Genomic DNA, 21,965 nt, shown 5'->3' on the forward strand with positions numbered 1-21,965 from the left:
AGAGAAAAATAAAAAATGCTGAGCTACATGCTTGCATAGAACGCTCCTGGCCATGCAAACAGATGTGCACACACTCGCGCATTGCGCACAAGCTCCACTATGGAGGGGACCACAGAAGAGTGGCTGCCAGCAGAGCTGCGAAGAGGGACACAGAGACTTAAAGGGGCTGGAGGAAGCCCCAGGTAAGTAGATCAGCATTTTTTCTTTTTCTCTTATGTATCCATTAAAACCCATCTGAAGTGACATGACATGATGAGATAAGTACATACTGTATAGTACTAGCCCTATTAAGAAACTGTCGGAAGTCAGTTTCCCTTTTTTCAGTACAAGTATTTAGTTGTTATCTATACAAATTAGCTTGCTGAACACCCTGTCGAATTCAGTCTGTTTCCGGAAAAGCAAATGGAAGCCAAAAGAGTTTTATCTGAATGAGAAAAGGTTTCTAATACGGTTTCAGAGCTGAAAAGTTCAAAGGATCATTACCTCTGCTTGTTTGTTTTTAACTCAGCAAGGCTGTTTAGCATTAAGTTTAAAATGTAAGTCCTTAAACTAAACATAAAAATATGAGACTCCCTTCCATGTTATACTTACCTTTCGTAAAGCACATACAATTTGTCATCTCATACGTTTATTTTCCTCTCAGGTTTGAGTACTGTACTTATGGTGCATCATTTCCAGCATATCCAAAAAAACAAGAATGCATTCCATATTTTAAGACAATGGGTCAAATCATTCTGCCTGATATAGCTGTATGTTTTTTAATGAATGGTTGTGAAGATTTAATGCTACACACTTTGGCCTGGTGCACACCAAAAACCGCTAGCAGATCCGCAAAATGCTAGCAGATTTTGAAACGCTTTTTCTTCTTTTTCTGTAGCGTTTCAGCTAGCATTTTGCGGTTTTGTGTAGCGGTTTTGTGTAGCGGTTTTGGTGTAGTAGATTTCAGATATTGTTACAGTAAAGCTGTTACTGAACAACTACTGTAACAAAAAACGCCTGGCAAACCGCTCTGAAGTGCCGTTTTTCAGAGCAGTTTGCGTTTTTCCTATACTTAACATTGAGGCAGAAACGCATCCGCAATCCAAAATCTGCAGCAGCCCGGGAGTATGCGTTTCTGCAAAACGCCTCCCGCTCTGGTGTGCACCAGCCCATTGAAATACATTACCTTAGCGGATCCGCACCCGCAAGCGGATCGCAAACCGCAGCAGAAACGCTCTGGTGTGCACTAGGCCATACTGTGTGTGCAATAAACCAGCTTATCCAGATACACACAGCAAGCACACTGAGCAGTAATTTGCATAGTGTAATGGTAAAAAGGAAACAATCATTGAAGTAGGATTATGTGATTTTTATAACTCACCGAGTGTCACAGGCAAACTAAAGGGTCAGAATTGTATCAAGGTTAAAGCGGGCTGCGGACCTGAACTCAGAACGTCCTCTCTGCTCTAAAAAATATTCAACAGCATAATAACCTTTAAACAAAAACATTTCTTTGTTACAGCCGATACAAATCCTAAAATAAATCTGCAGTGTGTCTACTTCCTGATACTTGTGATTAGACACAAATGAGGGGGAATTGAACAGGCTAAACTCTCTAAATACATACAAGGTACATTTCTCTCTGTTTTCCTTCTGTCCTGTGCAAGAGTTTGGCCCGGTTCACATTGTGCAATTAAGCCAAACGGATCCGGTAAAACGGATCCAGTTTCCTCTTCACCAGATCCGTAAGGCTTGGTTCACACTGGAAAATGAATCTGTGAAAACGGATCTGATCACCAGTCAATCGGATCTGTTTTCACTCCGTTGCCACTCTTGTTGCAGCAGCCGGGCGGGTGAGGGAGGATGCAGTACCCGGGCAGGTGAGGGAGGGTTAAAACTCACCCAGGCTTCTGCCTTCAATTGCTGCCCGGTGGTTTCTTCCAGGATTCCGTTTTCTTCCGCCTTCAATTGCGTCATGTGATTACCACGCTTCCTCCTTCCGGGTTGAAGTAGGAAGCGTAGTCACGTGACACAAGACTGAAGCCTGCAAGAAACCACCTGGTAGAAATTGAAGACGGAAGCATGGGTACGTTTTAACCCTCCCTCACCCGCCTGGCTGCTCAATCTACTAGGCCCCGTTCGTATCCCCACGACCCCCTCCCCCAGTGGATTTTGCCTCTTAAGCTACATACACACGGGGGACAATTGTCCCCCGATGCATTCGCGCACGCGAACAGGGAGCGACAGCTTCCTGCCGGCGACAGCTGTCCACACGTCTCGCCAGAAAGGCAGAGACGCGGCGAAAGCTGTTTGTGAATGGAGCATCCCCCGGCCGGATGCTCCATTCACTCGCGTAGGTCTCCTGTTGCTAGCCCGCGTACTCACGTGGGACTAGCGACAGTTACGGCGAAGTTGCGGTGACAGCTGTAGCCGGCGATTGAACATGTCAATCGCCTGACGACAGCTCCGACGGGCGACGGTTCGGGGCACGCGCGTCATACACACGGGCGACCTCCACGCGCGTGCCACGTGGTTGCGGCGACGGCCGTACCCCGTGTGTATGGGCCTTTAAAGGTCAGTTTCTTCACTAGTGTGAGGAAACGTTCTGTTCTCCCATTGCCCCCAATGCAAGGCTTCATCTTCTGTTTCCGGTCTGCTGGGCTCAGTGGTCTGGAAAAATGCGTCAGCAAACTTGTGGTCCATTCAGCAGATCGTGCGGAACGGTCCTACCTGTATGCATGGGCGTCGCTAGCCCTATTTTAGGGGGGCCTGTGCCCCCAACATGTCCTAGGGTGCCCCTAATCTATTTACTGGTGTGCCCCAACACTAGTGCCCCGAATGCAGGGAGCAGCGCAGAGAAGGAGAGCTGTGGGCACAGCGGGGAAGGGGGGGACGTCTCCTCCCTCCTTCCCTCACCTTGGGGCTCCCTCGCTCTCCCCTCCAGAACAAAGTCTTGTGCAGTGGCTGGCGGAACTTACCTCCATCTCGTTCCAAGCGCCGGAAGTTCTGGTACTGCTGCTCTGGTCTGGACCAGACCAGACTAGCAGCAAATCCATTAGACCATCCCGCGCCTGCAAAGAGATGGAGGTAAGTTCCGCACGCTGCCAGCCGCCGCACATGACTTAGTTCTGGAGGGGAGAGTGAGGGAGAGGGAGCCCCAAGGTGAGGGAAGGAGGGGGGAGACGTCCCCCTTTCCCCGCTGTGCCCACAGCTCTCCTTCTCTGCGCTGCTCCCCTCCTGTTGGGGGGACACCTGGCTACCTATTCTGGGGACATATACCCCTGCCTACATATACTGGGGACATATACCCTTGGCTATATATACTGGGCACATATACCCCTGCCTACATATACCGGGCACATATACCCCTGCCTACATATACTGGGGACATTTACCCTTGGCTATATATACTGGGCACATATACCCCTGCCTACATATACTGGGGACATTTACCATTGGCTATATATACTGGGCACATATACCCCTGCCTACATATACTGGGGACATTTACCATTGGCTATATATACTGGGCACATATACCCCTGCCTACATATACTGGGGACATATACCCTTGGCTACATATACTGGGGACACATATACCCCTGACTACATATACTGGGGACATATACCCCTGGCTACATATACTGGGCACATATACCTCTGGCTACATATACTGGGCACATATACCCCTGACTACATATACTGGGCACATATACCTCTGACTTCATATACTGGGCACATATACCTCTGGCTACATATACTGGGCACATATAGCACTGGCTACAAATACTGGGCACATATAGCACTGGCTACATATACTGGGCACATATACCCCTGGTTACATATACTGGGCACATATACCTCTGGCTACATATACTGGGCACATATACCTCTGGTTACATATACTGGGCACATAAACCCCTGGTTACATATACTGGGGACTACTATACCCCCGACTACATATATTGAGGACATTTACCCCTGGCTACATATACTGGGGACATATACCTCTGGCTACATAAACGGGGGACTAATATACCCTGACTACATATACTGGGCACATATACCCCCTGGCTACATATACTGGGGACTACTATACACCTGGCTACTTATGGAACATACACCTAGCCACCTATTCTGTGGACATCTATACACCTGGCTACCTATTCTGGGGACCTTATACACCTGGCTACCTATTCTGGGGACAACTATACTCATGGCTACTTATACTGGGGACACCTATAGACCTGGCTACCTATGCTGGGGGTACCTATTTTGCTGTCAGATTATCTGCATTTTTGGGGAACCGCTGTTAACAGATTAAGTGTATTTTGGGGAACCGCTGCCAGATTATGTGTATGTTAGGGGAACTGCTGCTGCCAGATTACGCGTATTTTGGGGACCTAGCTATCTGGCTAACTGCTACCAGATAGCTAGCCAGCCTGCAGCCAGCCCAGTGGTAGTAGCCACTAGCCAGGTGGGGGGTTGGAGGGGAGAGAGTGCAGCCAGAGCCAGCTAGCCACACAGCCAGCCAGCCTTCAGCCAGCCCAGTAGCAGTAGGCTAGCCACTAGCCAAACAGCACCTGGAACTGGATGGGCCTGTCTGCTGTGCTGTGCTGTCTCTCTGTGCTTATCTCTGCTACCTCCAATATGTCCAGTATGAGCTGTTTGTTTTCTGTGCCTGCACTGATAGTAAACTAGCTGCAGTGTGTGATGATCTATGCTACCTCCAATATGTACAGTAAAAGTTGTTACTTTATGTTTGTACTGATAGTAAACTAGCTGCAGTGTGTGCTGATCTCTGCTACCCCCAGTATGTACAGTGCCTGCACTGATAGTAAACCAGCTGCAGTGTTTGCGGGTCTCTGCCATGTGCCATGGCATGTGTACCACAAATAATTCCGACTACAGCTCTGCTGTATTTGGCGAAATAAAACTGATTCTGATTCTGATTCTGCTACCTCCAGTATGTACAGTATAAGCTGTTACTCTGTGTCTGTACTGATAGTAAACCAGCTGCAGTGTGTGCTGATCTTGGCTACCCCAGTATGTACAGTATAAGCTGCTACTCTGTGCCTGGACTGATAGTAAACTAGCTGCAGTGTGTGCTAATCTTGGCTACCCCAGTATGTACAGTATAAGCTGTTACTCTGTGCCTGGACTGATAGTAAACTAGCTGCATTGTGTGCTGATCTCTGCTGCCTTCAGTATGTACTATATAAGCTGTTACTGTGCCTGGACTGATAGTAAACTATCTGCAGTGTGCTGATCTCTGCTGCCTACAGTATGCACAGTATAAGCTGTTACTCTGTGCCTATACTGATAGTAAACTAGCTGCAGTGTGTGCTGATCTCTGCTACCCCCAGTATGTACAGTATAAGTTGTTACTCTGTGCCTGTACTGATAGTAAACCAGCTGCCGTGTGTGCTGATCTTGGCTACCCCAGTATGTACAGTATAAGGTGTTACTCTGTGCCTGGACTGATAGTAAACTAGCTGCAGTGTGTGCTGATCTCTGCTGCCTTCAGTATGTACTATATAAGCTGCTACTCTGTGCCTGGACTGATAGTAAACTAGCTGCAGTGTGTGCTGATCTCTGTTACCTCCAGTATGTACAGTATAAGCTGTTACTCTGTGCCTGTACTGGTAGTAAACTAGCTGCAGTGTGCGGATCTCAGCTACCTACAGTATGTACAGTATAAGGCTTATACTATAAGCTGTTCTCTGGTGCCTGCACTGTGTGTGCTGATCTACCTCCAGTGTGTACAGTATATACAGTATTAGCTGTAAAGCCTGGTACACACATACAATTTTGATTAGCCAATTTTAGCTCTGTTCATCATATTCATTGTCTGTTGGCCCACTTACTACATGGTTGGTGGTAAAATTGGTCAGTGATTGACCAATCAAAATTGTATGTGCGTATACATCTTTAACCATTTGTGCCGCCCGGACGTGAAGCTCACGTCCGGGCAGCTGCCTTGCAGCGCTCCCGCGCTTCGGCGCGCGATCGTGGGCACGCCCCCGTGTCCCCGTGGTGTCCCCCAGTAGCCCTGGGATCAGTGAACGGGAACATGGTTCCCGATCACCGATCCCTGTCCCCCGCAGAAAAACCGAAGCGCTCACCTGTGAGGCTTCAGTTCTTCTGCCCGGAAAGATGTCCGCATCCCCCTTGTACTTCCGCTTAGCGAGAAGTACAAGGAGGGAAACCAAAAACGAAGGTGGCCATCTTGTGGCCAAATAGTAAAACTACATCTACACATTTTTTATATAACAATTTACACATATAACAACATTAAAAATTTACTGTTTATGTCCCACACCAAAATATTACCCAAATAAAATTTTTAATGAAAAAAAAAAATTACATTTAAAAAAAAAAAAAAAAGACAAATAGTTAGCTAAGGGTCTGAACTTTTTAAATATGTTTTTGAAGGGGGTATACTTCAAACATTTTTTTAATTATAAGCTTGTAAATAGTGATGGACGCAAAATGGAAACAATGCACCTTTATTTCCAAATAAAATATTGGCGCCATACATTGTGATAGGGACAAAATTTAAATGGTATAATAATCGAGACAAACGGGTAAATAAAATACATAGGTTTTAATTATGGTAGCCTGGATTATTTTAAAGCTATAATGGCCGAAAACTAAGAAATAATGAATTTTTTCCATTTTTTTCTTATTAATCCTGTTAAAATGCATTTCCAGGAAAGTGGCTCTTAGCAAAATGTACCACCCAAAGAAAGCCTAATTCGTGGCGGAAAAAACAAGATATAGATCAATAAATTGTGATAAGTAGTGATAAAGTTATTAGCGAATGAATGCGAGGTGAAAATTGCTCTGATGCATAAGGTGAAAAATCCCCGCGGGCTGAAATGGTTAATCGATGCCTATACTGATTGTAAATTATCTAAATAAAGGACAGGGGGCTCCATCCAATATTTCGATGGGCCGGCCCGTTATCTGTAGCTTACACCGCTGCTAAGTTCATGTACATATAGCCACACCCATGGCCACGCCCACTCACAGAATGACCACGCCCTTTTTTGCCGTACACCCCGCTTGGTGCCCTGGATCTTCAAGAACCCTAGGAACACCCCTGCCTGTATGTGTCCTGACTGCCAGCAAGATTTCGGGAAAGTATCCATGTAGTGGTGGCAGCAGTGTTGCAGGCTGTTATACCTATCACAGTATTGTTCTATCCCCATAGCAAGTTCCCCTTTTCCCGCAAATATGTATTATGCTCCAAGAGTGGCTGGATAGTGTACTAGTTAAGGGCACCACCTTTGACATGGGAGACCAGGGTTCAAATCCTGGTGAGGGTTAGTACCAATTCAGTAAGGAGTTCAAGGGAAGACTCCCTAACACGGCAGAGTGGACTCTTGAGTGCGTCCCAGTGGCTGCAGCTCTTGAATGCTTTGAGTCTGTCAGAAGAAAAGCGCTATACAAATATTCAAATTAGTATTAGATTATTAGTTAGCAAGTCGCATGGGTGTGTTCCTTGACACATGACTACAACCACAGCCTGGAAATAAAGAGCAAATGCTTTCTACTGATGGAATCTCCCAACATACTTTTGCACAATTCAATCACATGACCTGCATTCTGTAAGTTACATTCTGTACTCCACTTTAGTGGCGTACAGGCACACTGATATAAGCTTGGTCTGTTTATTGCAACTAGCTCTATCTTGTATAAATCTAAATTCTAAATCTCGGTCTATATTGTATAAATCAATATATTGTCCATACCTATTGTTTTCAGTATTCTTCCAATCTGTGCTGCAGGTAAAATTGAGAAACATCGAGCAAAACCACAGAGAGGAAGATGGGGAATCAAAAAGGATGGTATGTTGTTTTTCTTCCTACTAAAAGCACTACTTATTGTTGAACCATTCCTACATATGAACCGAAGCCCAGGCAACCGATTACCTCCCTCCTGCGATATCCTACGTTCAGCTACAACAGGGGTGCCCATTGGGTAAATCACGTTCTGCCAGTAGATCGCAAAGGACTTCATGGTAGATCACGACCACACTACATTTTCCATTCTGTATATACAACTGTGCTCCTAAAATTTCACATAGGGAGATCATTTTGACTTGCTAATTTTTAAAATAGCTCACAAGCTGAAAAAGTGTGGGCATCTCTGAGCTACATAATAGCCAGACTCTGTGCAATGCTTACTGACCCCTGCCTCCAATAATCGATGTTTGGCTACATGACAGCTGAACTCAGTGCACTACCACTATTTCGGATGCTATGTTTGGCTATATGGTAGCCAAATTTCATCAGCTCACTACCCTCCACCGCTAGCCGGAGTTCGGCTATAGAATAGCTAGCCTCTGTTGCCCAAATTACTCAGTTGGTGTCACCAAAGCTGCAATTTACATTGTGGTCTATGTCAGCGCCTAATTTTCCAATCGGACTGTGTACTCAAATTAACCTCCTTGCCGGTTATCCCGAGCTCAGCTCGGGGTAACCTGCCGCGGAGGATTCCTCAGGCCTTGCTGGGCCGATTTGCATAATTTTTTTTTATACACACAGCTAGCACTTTGCTAGCTGCGTGTCACTTACAATCGCCGCCGCTCTGCGCCGATTCGCCGCTACCCATCGCATCAGAGGGTGCTCCCCCCCCCCCCCCGAGACTCGTGCGCTACCTGGCCAATCAGTGCCAGGCAGCGCTGAGGGGTGGATCGGGACTCCCTCTGACGTCATTGCGCCCGTCACCATGGCGACCGGGGAAGCCCTCATGGAAGTCCCGTTCAAAACGGGATTTCCGGATGGGCATATGCGCCGGCGGCGATCGGCGCATACGGGGGGACGCCGCTGGGAGGGCTAGGCTAGCTACATGCTAAAAAAAAAAATGCAAAAAACACCCTCCCTGCCGTGCGCAGCAAATATTTAGAACGGCAGGGAGGTTAACTGATTCGATATACGTACATGCACTGTGGCAAGCTTTTTTTCCATTTGCTGTAGTTCAACAAATGTGCCCCTGTTCACCCTTTTTCCTATATACTCTACCTATTTTTGCTCTAAACATTTATCTGGCAATAGAATTAATTATGACAATTATTTAATTATGAAAAAGATATACTGTATGAATAATGTGATTGTAAATTTCCACATAAAGTAATTATTTTCACTTTTCTGCATAGATGAGTTTTTTCACTTCGTACTTGTGTGTTTCTCCCTGGGAGCTGTCTTGGTGGCTGAACACTATTATACTGGTAGGTGTAAATTCTTGGCATATTTGGTGCTTGCCAGCTATACCAATATGATAAGATAATGAACTTTACACATAATTATACACATGCACAGTTGCTGTCTCCAACAGAGTTAGGGACTCAATCCTTTGAGCGACAGTTTGGGATCAAGTGCTGTACATATGCATTGCTAGCCTATGAGCTAGCATTTGATTATTTTGCTATGGAGGGGGGAGGAGGGATGACGGCAACACAGACATGGTTGAAAACATTGCCTCTAAAAGACACATAAACTGGAAAGGCAATGCTTGGTGTGAACTGCCTTCTTAAAACAGAAGGAAATTTGCAAGAATTCAGCTATACGTGAACAATTGTGGTTATCCACAATGCACCACTACTGAATATGCAAATTATCTATTTTTGCCCCTGTAAGCCAGGCTAGCATCCAGAACCGCTGGTGTACAGCAAGCCTATAGCTTTAAATTGTACACAGCCATATGTAGACAGTCTGTTTCGGACTTTTGGTTCTCATCAGTACATGGCAGGGATTGATATGGCTGTATGGGGATAGTGCTTGGACCTGTACAACAGAATAACCAAGCAGCTCGGGGTGACCCAAACCACTAGGAATGTATAGGGGGATAAAAGAGACAGAAAAGCCCTCCTCTTAAAGCTATAGGCTTGCTATACACCAGCAGTTCAGGATGCTAGCCTGGCTTACAGGGGCAAAAAGAGATAATTTGCATATTCAGTAGTGGTGCATTGTGGGTAACCACAAATGTTCACTTATAGCTGAATTATGGCATATTTCCTTCTGTTTTAAGAAGGCAATTCACACCAAGCATTGCTTTTTAAGAGGAGGGTTTTTCGGTCTCTTTTATCCCCCTATACATTCCTAGTGGTTTGGGTCACCCCGAGCTGCTTGGTTACTCTATAAACTGGGAAAAAACATGATCTTGCCTCACCTTGGGCTACTTCCAGCCCTCCATAATCTTTGTGGCCCCTGGGTTTCTTTCGTCTCCCTCTCCCCTCCATCGTTCTCCTGTTGCCCCTCCTAAAATCTGCGGCTGGGCTATATTGCAGCGCATGCTCTGTCTTATCTGCACTCCTCCTCAGTCGTGCTCCTAAACCATTATGCAAAGCAGCCATGACCATTCTGCAAATCAGTGGTTACAATTCTTTCCAAACCGTGCATGAATACCATGCTCCAGGTTACGAATTCTGTGCACAGTCTCTGGGAAGCACAATTGAGAAGGTGTATAGTGACTGCATGTATCATATCTGCAACTGAGTCCAGTTGTGGCATTTTAAGAATGGTGACAGCAGCACAATAGCGGGAAGACAAAAGAGAATGAGGGGCCACAAAGATTATGGGGGGCTGGAAAGCCTCAGTTAAAGGGGAACTTCAGCCTAAACAAATATACTGTCATTAAGTTAAATAAGTTATGTTAATTAAAATAGTTAGATAATATAATCTCTTCTCCACCCTGTTTTAAAAGAACGGGCAAATGTTTGTGATATCATGGAGGCAGCCATCTTTTTCATGGGGGCAGCCATCTTTTTGGTTGAAAGGAGATGACAAGGAGCATGAGACACAGTTCCAACTGTCCTGTGTCCTGATCACCCCTCCAAGCTGTGCGCACTAGGCTTCAAATCTCAAATTCAAAATTAAAAAAAAAAAAAAAATTGCACCAAAACAGCAGAACGAGAACAACAACATCAGAAATCCCATCATGCTTTGCACAGCATCAGGGGAAAAATGCCCGGGCAGTTTTCTTCTGTGCAGCACAAAATGGAGCTTAGCTAAGAAAAACAAACTTTTGATGCTGTGAAACTGTTAAAGAAGCACCAAGCCTTTTCAGTGCTGCTGAATAGATTTTAGTCTGGAGGTTCGCTATAAGGCTAAATCATGTTTGTTTGTTTTTTCCGGTTCCGGTTTGCTTTAAAGCAGGGGTACTGACACCTTTAAAGCAGGGGTCCTGTTCTAAGATTTGGAACATGAAACCGCCTGGCCTACCTCATTGCACCACTTTATTCAGGGAGATTTTTGAAGCCCAACATTTTTATGGTGCTAAAAGTCACACCTTGCAGCAATGTTAACATTTTCTTCATTTCCCTTTGTTCAGATTGGACAGTTGCTGCTGGAATTGGGCTAATTTCATTTGCAATTCTGGAAACCATTGGGATCTATTTTGGATTAGGTAAGGAGAAATTACTGATTCCCCAGGAAATGATGCCTATTGTGCTATGTGTTCACCCTATATGTACAATTAAAAGTACTTTGTATTAAAGCGGAATATAACCCTGCATTTCAACTTTGCTCTAAAACGTTATTTACAGCATATTCTATGCAAAAAGCATTTTTTTTTTTACTAGACCAGCATTGGAAGGGTTAAACACAGAGGTTTTAAGTTCCGTGGAGAGATATGCAGACGTTCAGATAGTTACATTCTATTTAGTTATATGTATATATTTAGAAATGTTACACACTCTTTGGCTGTCCTCCAGCTCCTTCTCAGTGAGAGAGATGAGTCACATTCAACACTTAGATACATTCATGTAAACAAAATGTATCTCTCTCAAGTTCGGATGCGTCTGCAGAAATCTCCAGGAACTTTAACCACTTGAGGACTCAGCCTTTACCCCCCCTTAAGGACCAGCGCTGTTTTTTCCATTCAGACCACTGCAGCTTTAACGGTTTATAGCTCGGTCATACAACCTACCACCTAAATGAATTTTGGCTCCTTTTCTTCTCACTAATACAGCTTTCTTTTGATGCTATTTGATTGCTGCTGCGAGTTTTAGTTTTTATTATATTCATCAAAAAAGACATGAATTTTGGCAAAAAAATGATTTTTTTAACTTTCTGTGCTGACATTTTTCAAATAAAGTAAAATTTCTGTATACATGCAGCGCGAAAAATGTGGACAAACATGTTTTTGATGAAAAAAAACCCATTCAGTGTATATTTATTGGTTTGGGTAAAAGTTATAGCGTTTACAAACTATGGTGCCAAAAGTGAATTTTCCCATTTTTAAGCATCTCTGACTTTCCTGACTACCTGTCATGTTTCATGAGGTGCTAAAATTCCAGGATAGTATAAATACCCCCCAAATAACCCCATTTTGTGTGGCACTTTTTTGCACCCTAACTGCGCTAAGGGGCCCAGAGTCCACTGAGTACCTTTATGATTTCACAGGTCATTTTGAGAAATTTGGTTTCAAGACTACTCCTCACGGTTTAGGGCCCCTAAAATGCCAGAGCAGTATAGGAACCCCACAAATGACCCCATTTTAGAAAGAAGACACCCCAAGGTACTCAATTAGGAGTATGGTGAGTTCATAGAAGATTTAGCTTTTTGTCACAAGTTAGTGGAAAATGATTTTTATTGGGGCCCCGTACTCGGGAGAAGTAGTACAATGTGTTTTGGGGTGTATTTTTACACATACCCATATTGGGTGGGAGAAAAATCTCTGTAAATGGACAATTGTGTGTAAAAAAATCAAAAAATTGTCATTTACAGAGTGATTTCTTCTACCCATCATGGGTATGTGTAAAAATACACCCTAAAACACATTGGTCTACTTCTCCCGGGTACGGCAATAGCACGTGTGGCACTTTTTTGCAGCCTAACTGCGCTAAGGGGCCCAACGTTCAATGACTACCTTTGGGCTTTACAGGGGTGCTCACAATTTAGCCCCCCCCCCCCCCCACATGACAGGGCAGTTAACAAACCCCACAAATGACCCCATTTTAAAAATAAGACACCACAAAGTATTCCATGAGGGGCATGGTGAGTTTATAAAAAAAATATTTTTTGTCACAAGTTAGCAGAAAAGGATACTTTGTGAAAAAAAAACAAAAAACAACAATTTATGCTAACTTGTGACAAAAAACAAAATCTTCTATGAACTCACCATGCACCTCACGGAATACTTTGGGGTGTCCTCTTTCCAAAATGGGGTCATTTGTGGGGTCTGTCCTGGCATTTTAGGGCCTCTGCAATCATTACATGTATGGCCAGTATTTCTGCTATACTCCTTATATTGGGCATACAGGTAGTGCATTCTGGGCTGAAAGGAAAAATGAACGGCAAACATCCCTTCATTCGCATCGATCAATGTGGATGAATAAATATCTGCCAAAAAATGTGAAACAAAAAGAAAAGAAAGAGGGACATAGGAGCTGCCACCCCAAAAATCCAAACCCACCAGCTCGTATGCCCAGGCAAACCTGATTTATTCATCCACATCGATCGATGTGAATGGAGAAATCATTGCTTGAGTTCTTTTTTGATACAAAGTGCTTGCCAAAGCATATGAACCCCAACACCGCTCCACGGCCCATATGCCTCGGCAAACGTATCTTTTTTACTGTGGAGGAGAAATCTCGTCCTACAGCGCTGCATGCACTGATTTTGTGTAACCTGACAGAAGCGCAATGCTTCTGTCAGGATGCACCATCAGTGCTGCAGCTGATTGGTCGGTCAGTCGGTCGGTCGGTCTGGATAGAAAAAAAGAGAGAAGAAAAACGAAAAAACAAAACAAAAAGGAGGGGAAGGTGTCCGCCTGGACATAGGAGCTGCCACCCCAAAAATCCAAACCCACCAGCTCGTATGCCCAGGCAATCCTGATTTATTCATCCACATTGATCGATGTGAATGGAGAAATCATTGCTTGAGTTCTTTTTTGATACAAAGTGCTTGCCAAAGCATATGAATCCCCAACACCACACCTTGGCCCATATGCCTCGGCAAACATATCTTTTTTACTGTGGAGGAGAAATCTCGTCCTACAGCGCTGCATGCACTGATTTTGTGTAACCTGACAGAAGCGCAATGCTTCTGTCAGGATGCACCATCAGTGCTGCAGCTGATTGGTCGGTCGGTCGGTCTGGATAGAAAAAAAGAGCGAAGAAAAACGAAAAAAACAAAACAAAAAGGAGGGGAAGGTGTCCGCCTGGACATAGGAGCTGCCACCCCAAAAATCCAAACCCACCAGCTCGTATGCCCAGGCAATCCTGATTTATTCATCCACATCGATCGATGTGAATGGAGAAATCATTGCTTGAGTTCTTTTTTGATACAAAGTGCTTGCCAAAGCATATGAACCCCAACACCGCTCCACGGCCCATATGCCTCGGCAAACGTATCTTTTTTACTGTGGAGGAGAAATCTCGTCCTACAGCGCTGCATGCACTGATTTTGTGTAACCTGACAGAAGCGCAATGCTTCTGTCAGGATGCACCATCAGTGCTGCAGCTGATTGGTCGGTCAGTCGGTCGGTCGGTCTGGATAGAAAAAAAGAGAGAAGAAAAACGAAAAAACAAAACAAAAAGGAGGGGAAGGTGTCCGCCTGGACATAGGAGCTGCCACCCCAAAAATCCAAACCCACCAGCTCGTATGCCCAGGCAATCCTGATTTATTCATCCACATTGATCGATGTGAATGGAGAAATCATTGCTTGAGTTCTTTTTTGATACAAAGTGCTTGCCAAAGCATATGAATCCCCAACACCCCACCTTGGCCCATATGCCTCGGCAAACATATCTTTTTTACTGTGGAGGAGAAATCTCGTCCTACAGCGCTGCATGCACTGATTTTGTGTAACCTGACAGAAGCGCAATGCTTCTGTCAGGATGCACCATCAGTGCTGCAGCTGATTGGTCGGTCGGTCGGTCTGGATAGAAAAAAAGAGCGAAGAAAAACGAAAAAAACAAAACAAAAAGGAGGGGAAGGTGTCCGCCTGGACATAGGAGCTGCCACCCCAAAAATCCAAACCCACCAGCTCGTATGCCCAGGCAATCCTGATTTATTCATCCACATTGATCGATGTGAATGGAGAAATCATTGCTTGAGTTCTTTTTTGATACAAAGTGCTTGCCAAAGCATATGAATCCCCAACACCACACCTTGGCCCATATGCCTCGGCAAACGTATCTTTTTTACTGTGGAGGAGAAATCTCGTCCTACAGCGCTGCATGCACCGATTTTGTGTAACCTGACAGAAGCGCAATGCTTCTGTCAGGATGCATCATCAGTGCTGCAGCTGATTGGTCGGTTGGAAAAAAAGAGAGAAGAAGGAAAAAAAAAAAAAAAAAAAAAAGCAAGCAAGCAAGCAGCAAAGCACTTCAATAACATTAACTTTTTAAACTTTATTAAATATGTTCAAACCAAACAATAACATTGGTAACCAAATATTAACTTTTTTGCTTACCTGTTTTTTTTTACCTGCGAGCTGAGGATAAACTTCTCCTCCCCCATGGGTCAATGTGCAAAGTGCAAATCGCACAGATATGTGGCGAAGTACATTATGCATTCTGTCCCAAGTGAAAGGAGAGGTTTCTGGCAGGCCAGTGTATTTGGATCTCTCAAAACCTGATGTTTGGGTTCACACTGCATACTGGCCTATCCGGTCGGTCGAGCCCGCCGCACCGTCTCGCCCAAAATAGATCTTCAGGGAATACCACAAGAGTAGCATTCGGCCTAGTAATTAACTGCGTCGCCGTAGACTAACATGACTTCCGGGCCGACCCAAATTGCCGCAGAAGCCACGCAGTAACGTAGGCATGCACTAGCGTTAAGTCAAGCACTTCCGGCGTAGGGGGGGGACTGCAAAGTGTGACTTTTGCTAGGCAATTTGCCCTAACGCATCGCGCCAGTGTGAAATAGCACTGAGAGACCCTTGTGTGCCTACTGCTGTGTCTGTAGTTCCCTAGGTTCTAAAAGTGTGACTTCTCGTGGTACCTCTCATAACACTCCCCTAGGCATAGGCCAGGCTGGTCAGGATAGGAGGGACAGTAAACGGGGGTGTCACGCCTTATTCCAGCCTTGCTGCAGACACGACATCTTTTTCTGGGGTTGCGTTGAGTTGGGGTACTGGGAATCGTGTAGGCGTAATGCCTTTCATGCAGCCGGCTAGTTGCATTTGGGGGTTGGGCTCTGGCACCTTCTGGATACAGGAGTGCCGAAACGATCTCTTCCTGGAATTGAAGGAAAGATCCAGTTCTCCCAGCCTTACTGTAGAGAACAAAGCTGTTGTACATCGCCAATTGAATTAAATACACAGACACTTTCTTATACCAGCGTCTGGTTTTCCGGGAAATTAAATAGGGCCCTAACATCTGGTCATTGAAGTCCACCCCTCCCATGTTGGCATTATAGCTATGGATGGCGAGGGGCTTTTCAATGACCTCTGTTGCCCGTGTAATTTGTACTGTCGTGTCTGTGTGAATGGTAGACAGAAGGTAAACGTCCCTCTTGTCCTTCCATTTCACCGAGAGCAAGTCATCAGTACACAAGGCAGCCCTCTCCCCCCGCTGAAGTCTGGTGTTAACGAGCCGTTGGGGGAAGCCCCGGCGGCTAGGCCGCACGGTGCCACAGCATCGGATTCCTTCTAACTTTAAGTGCTGAAAGAGGGCCACACTTGTGTAAAAGTTGTCCACATAAAGATGGTACCCCTTCTGGAACAAGGGTGACACCAAGTCCCACACAATCTTTCCACTGCTCCCCAGGTAGTCAGGACATCCGACCGGCTCCAATTTTGAGTCTTTTCCCTCATAGACCCTAAAACGAGATGTATAGCCTGTGGCCCTATCACAGAGCTTATACAGTTTCACCCCATACCGGGCGCGCTTGCTTGGGATGTACTGTTTGATGCCAAGGCGCCCGGTAAAATGTACGAGGGACTCGTCTACACAGATGTTCTGTTCAGGGGTATAAGCATCTGCAAATGTGGATGACAGGTGGTCTATGAGGGGCCGAATTTTGTAGAGCCGGTCATAAGCTGGGTGGCCTCTTGCATGACAGGTGTCGTTGTCATTGAAATGCAGAAAGCGCAGGATGATCTCAAATCGCGCCCTGGACATGGCAGCAGAGAACACGGGCATGTTATGTATTGGGCGTGTAGACCAATAAGAGCGCAATACATTTTTTTTTGTAATACCCATGTTGAGGAGAAGGCCCAAAAAAATTTTAAGTTCGGAAACTTGGAGTGGTTTCCACCGAAAAGGCTGGGCGTGGCAGCTTGTCGGATTGGCGGTTATAAATTGTGTGGCATAACGGTTGGTCTCAGCCACAATTAAGTCAAGGAGATCCTGGGTGAGGAACAGTTCAAAAAAGTCTAGAGCCGATCCTAGTTCAACTGTCTCCACCTGGACTCCAGACTGGGCGGTGAAAGGGGGCAGTACGGGTGCGGCGGGATCAGGGGAATGCCAATCAGGGTTTGCCAGCACCTCTGGAAAACTAATGGGAGTACGGGCCCGTCTACTTGGTGGCTGCGAATCGGGTCTTAATTCACGTACCACCGAACCAGTTTCTACTTCCGGCCTGGTGTTCGCCACTTCACCAGGGTCTTCTATGGAAGTACTGGTGTTGAGAGGTCCAGGAGATGCTGCGCTGCTGGTGCATGCCTCACCAAGAAAAATCAGATCAGCGCCAGCATCACTCTGCTGCCCTTGAGACTGATCTTCCGCCACCTGCAGTCCAGTGACATGGGGTGTGGTACGCCTGGCTCTAGCCGGGACCTCAACCTCGTCATCGGAACTATCGGTCAGAGAGCCACTGCTGTCTACAGGATCGTACTCTGAACCAGAAGATTCGTCGAATAAGTCGACCCAATCATCCTCATCCGACTGGTCCATGTACCTGTAGATGTCTTCATTGGAAAACCTCTTTTTTGCCATGGTGGCCTGCTAAATTTAGGAGGTATTCCTCTGAGACTACCCAGGAAAAAGAGCACCTACCTAGCGAAATGGAGTACTTGAGAGGTAGAAAGCTGTGGTCACTGAGTTTTGATTAAAAAAAAAAATCAAAACTGCTGTTTACAGTGCCACAGCTAGTGTACAGTGTTTTTTGCAGTGATCAGAAAAAATAAATTTCTGTCACTGCGATGGGGCGGGCTGAACGCAGTGCAGGCGAACGATCAGGTCTGATCGGGCAAACACTGCGTTTTTTTGTGGATCCTAGTGACCCTAATATAGATCTGACTGTGATCACTAATGATCACTTACAGATACTATATAGTACCAATGCTGATTAGCGACAGTGATGACGCTAATTAGTGACTGTGGTGCAGTGGGCTGAGCACTAACTGACACTAACAACCCTTTTGCCTAGCTAACTGGCCTAACTGGTACCACTAGTGATACTAAAAAAGTGACAGTTTTCACTGATCACTGTTTTTAGATCACTAGGATAGTGACGGTGAGGGGGGGGTTGGGGTTGGGGGATCAGAGAGCAATCACAAATAATCAAAAACAATCACGAGGCAATTACAACACAATTACAGCAATCTGCGCAATCAAAGCCAATCAAGGAGCAATTGAATCCAATAACACGACAATCAAAAACCAATTACGTGACAATCGAAGCCAATCACACGACAATCGATGCTAATCACAGGGCAATTGAGACAATCAAGGCACAGGGCAAAACAGCCAATCAGAGGGCAATTGGCACAATCAAAACCAATCAGGGCAATTGAAGCCAATCACACGACAATCGAAAACCAATTACGTGACAATCGAAGCCAATCACACGACAATCGATGCTAATCACAGGGCAATTGAGACAATCGAGACACAGGGCAAAACAGCCAATCAGAGGGCAATTGGCACAATCAAAACCAATCAGGGCAATTGAAGCCAATCACACGACAATCGAAAACCAATTACGTGACAATCGAAGCCAATCACACGACAATCGATGCCAATCACAGTACAATTGAGACAATTGTAGCCAAACAAAGCACAATTAAGCCTTACAGGCAGGAGATAAGATACACAATGGCAGGGGGGAGAATATACGCAAGCAATGCACTAGTAAGGTGTGGGGAGGATCTGAGGGGGTGGGTGATCAGAAGCCCCTAAGGGGTAGTTGGGGGTCTGATCTGATGGATAGGAGTGACAGGTGGTGACAAGGGGTGATAGATGGGTTATTGACGGGTGATAAGTGGGTGTTTACAGCAGGGAAAAACCGATGCAAACAATGGACTGCTGATGTGATCGGGGGGTAGTGTCTCGGGGGGATCTGAAAGGGTGGGTGATCAGAAGCCCCGGGGCAGTTGGAGGTCTGATCTGATGTGGGGCAGTGACAGGTGGTGACAAGGGATGATTGACAGGTGACTGATAGGTGATTGACAGCTGATCAGTGGGCGATTACAGGGAGATAGATAGTATACAGGGGGGGGGGGGGTCAGGGGTGGGGGAGATCTGAAGGGGTGGGTGGGTGATCAGATACCCCTAAGGGGTAGTTGGGGGTCTAATCTGATGGATGGGAGTGACAGGTGTTGACAGGGGGTGATAGATGGGTTATTGATGGGTGATAAGTGGGTTTTTACAGGGAAAAAAAGATGTAAACAATGGACTGCTGATGTGATCAAGGGGGGGGGGGGGGGTCTCGGGGGGATCTGAAAGGGTGGGTGGGTGATCAGAAGTCCCTAAGGGGCAGTGGGGGGTCTGATCTGATGTGGGGCAGTGGCAGGTGGTGACAAGGGTTGATTGACAGGTGACTGATAGGTGATTGACAGCTGATCAGTGGGCTATTAGAGGGAGATAGAGATATGCAGTATACAGGGGGGGAGGGAGGGGGGGGGAGATCTGAAGGGGTGGGGGGTGATCAGATAACCCTAAGGGGTAGTTGGGGGTCTGATCTGATTGATAGGAGTGACAGGTGGTGTCAGGGATTGATTGATGGGTGATATGGGGGGTGGTTGGGTCTAAGCTGCGTGCTGCAGGGGGGTACAGGGGGGTGTCTGATGGGTGCTGCGGGTGATCGGGGGGGGTCTGTGGGGCTCCTAACGTGTGCGGTGTGTGACTCACTATGCCTGCTCTCCTCGCCGGTGGTCGATCGCTAAGTGTGACCACCAGCGGGGAGGCAGGCAGTATAATACAGTTTGTTAGGTAAACAAACTGTATTATACGTTTTTAAGTGGCTGGTTTGAAATTTTACAACCCGCCGGCGCTGCGGATTGGCCGGCGGGTTGTAGTCACAAGGGGGCGGCACCACGTGACACAGCGATCGCGCGGCTCCCGCCGCGCGATCGCTCATTAATTACCGGGAACCTGGCGACGCAGATGTGCGTGCCTGGTCCTCCAGGAGCCACTTTGCCGACGCGCGTTATGCGTGCGCGGTCGGCAAGTGGTTAAAGCCCTGTGTAACCCTTCCAATGCTGGTCTAGTAAAAAAAAAATGCTGGTTGCATATAATATACTGTATATAATGTTTTAGAGCAAAGTTGAAATGCAGGGTTATATTCCGCTTTAAGGTACTTACTGCAATCAGATGATCATTGCCAAATCTGACCTAACAGGCATTTCAAGAAATGATTGTACCTCTGTCTGCCCAAGGCCAACCCTGCAAAAGGAAACTGCCTGAGTTGAATTTGTTTGCACTGCAAAACATTCAGATCATTCATTCATCACCTTTCCCTGCATAATGCTGGTGTTGCGCTGACTTTGCAGTCTCCAGAGCATAGAGTGCTGGATGGGCCTTCCCATTTAGCTCTCTATACTCCTTCAGCGAGTTGGTCACCAACTGAGGGAGCATAGAGAGTTGGAATAGAGATCCCATCCATCTTTGTATGCTCCAGGGATGGTGATTTCAGTGACTGGGCAGGGGAAGGTAAGGGGGAGACGTGATGGCTGGACAGTTTAGGGAACGGGAACAGTTGGAATACTTGCAGTTTGGTTCAGCTGGCATAACGGCAATTGTGCCAGAATTTGCTGGTTGGCAGTTTTTTGGGTGCCAGAATTTCTGTGCTTATATGCTCCAGAAATGAAAATCCTGGTCTGCTGAATAAACAACCCTCTGCAACTTTAGACAATGAAGCTGGTTTTAGGCAATACTTTCGCTGGAGGTGTATTTCTGGAACTAGTTAGGTCCAGGACAAGAAGCCAATAGTCAGAGTTTTAGCAAAATGTGATTACTGTAGGTTATTGGCTTTGCAACACTTTTGTCATTTCGTATTTTAGTGCTTCTCTCCCGTGGATAACCTATCCCTACCGAATCATCTTATTCATCAATCTCCTTCGCGATGCCTAATCTTCCACCATGTTAGCTCTTTTCTGACTACTAACCCTAGCCTCCCTCCTTAACATTACATTCTTCCTGCAGTATCATAACCAATCCTCACCAAGCAGAAACCCCTTTCTGCACCTAATCTTAAAGTTACCCTGTAGCCAGAAGGATATGGAAGATACCATATTTATTACTTTTAAAATAATGCCAATCACCTGCCAGCCACAATGCCACCAAAATTAAGCATCCTAGCTCTGGTAACCTTGTGCAGAGTTTTGCTAGTAATAGCCAAACACTGGTGCCAAAATGTAGCACTCTCTGACAGAAGCACCAGAAACTAAGAGAATGTAAATATTTACAGGGGATGGTACTGGTGAGGGGGGGGGGGGGGGGGGGGGGGGGGGCGGCATGATTATTGAGCTGCTATTGGTCATAATAAACATGTTGATAGATATCTTCCTCTCTGTTGATTTGTTCAGATTTTGAAAGGATCTGTTTGATGTCAGCCGCTTCCTTTTGTTTCTGCTTTTGTACCAAGCCAAATATTCCAATTACTGCAATACACATATTGACAGATTTCTTCTTTTACTTGTAGTATACAGGATCCGCAATGTGCTGAGAGACTTTCTTCCTCTCTTCCAGAAATCGCCACTAGGTAAGCATTTGATCCACTATTGCTAACTAAAGCTAGCCCAATACAACCCAATCAAAACAAGAGACCGATAAGATGCAAACATAACTTCTGTAACTATCAGGTCAT

At 45.8% G+C, this 21,965-nt stretch overlaps 1 protein-coding gene across 1 annotated transcript in view; it reads left to right on the forward strand.

Moving 5' to 3' along the window:
- The window catches only part of TMEM40 (transmembrane protein 40), a 93,524-nt gene that overhangs the window by 70,758 nt on the left and 801 nt on the right, over nucleotides 1-21,965 (forward strand). The window contains exons 8-11 of the mRNA XM_068251731.1: nucleotides 7,773-7,832; nucleotides 9,143-9,214; nucleotides 11,317-11,391; nucleotides 21,801-21,860. Coding sequence (XP_068107832.1) covers nucleotides 7,773-7,832; nucleotides 9,143-9,214; nucleotides 11,317-11,391; nucleotides 21,801-21,860 — 267 coding nt within the window. The remainder of the gene's footprint in view (nucleotides 1-7,772; nucleotides 7,833-9,142; nucleotides 9,215-11,316; nucleotides 11,392-21,800; nucleotides 21,861-21,965) is intronic.

This window comes from Hyperolius riggenbachi, chromosome 9, assembly GCF_040937935.1.
Source record: "Hyperolius riggenbachi isolate aHypRig1 chromosome 9, aHypRig1.pri, whole genome shotgun sequence".
In the NCBI taxonomy this organism is placed as follows: domain Eukaryota; kingdom Metazoa; phylum Chordata; class Amphibia; order Anura; family Hyperoliidae; genus Hyperolius; species Hyperolius riggenbachi.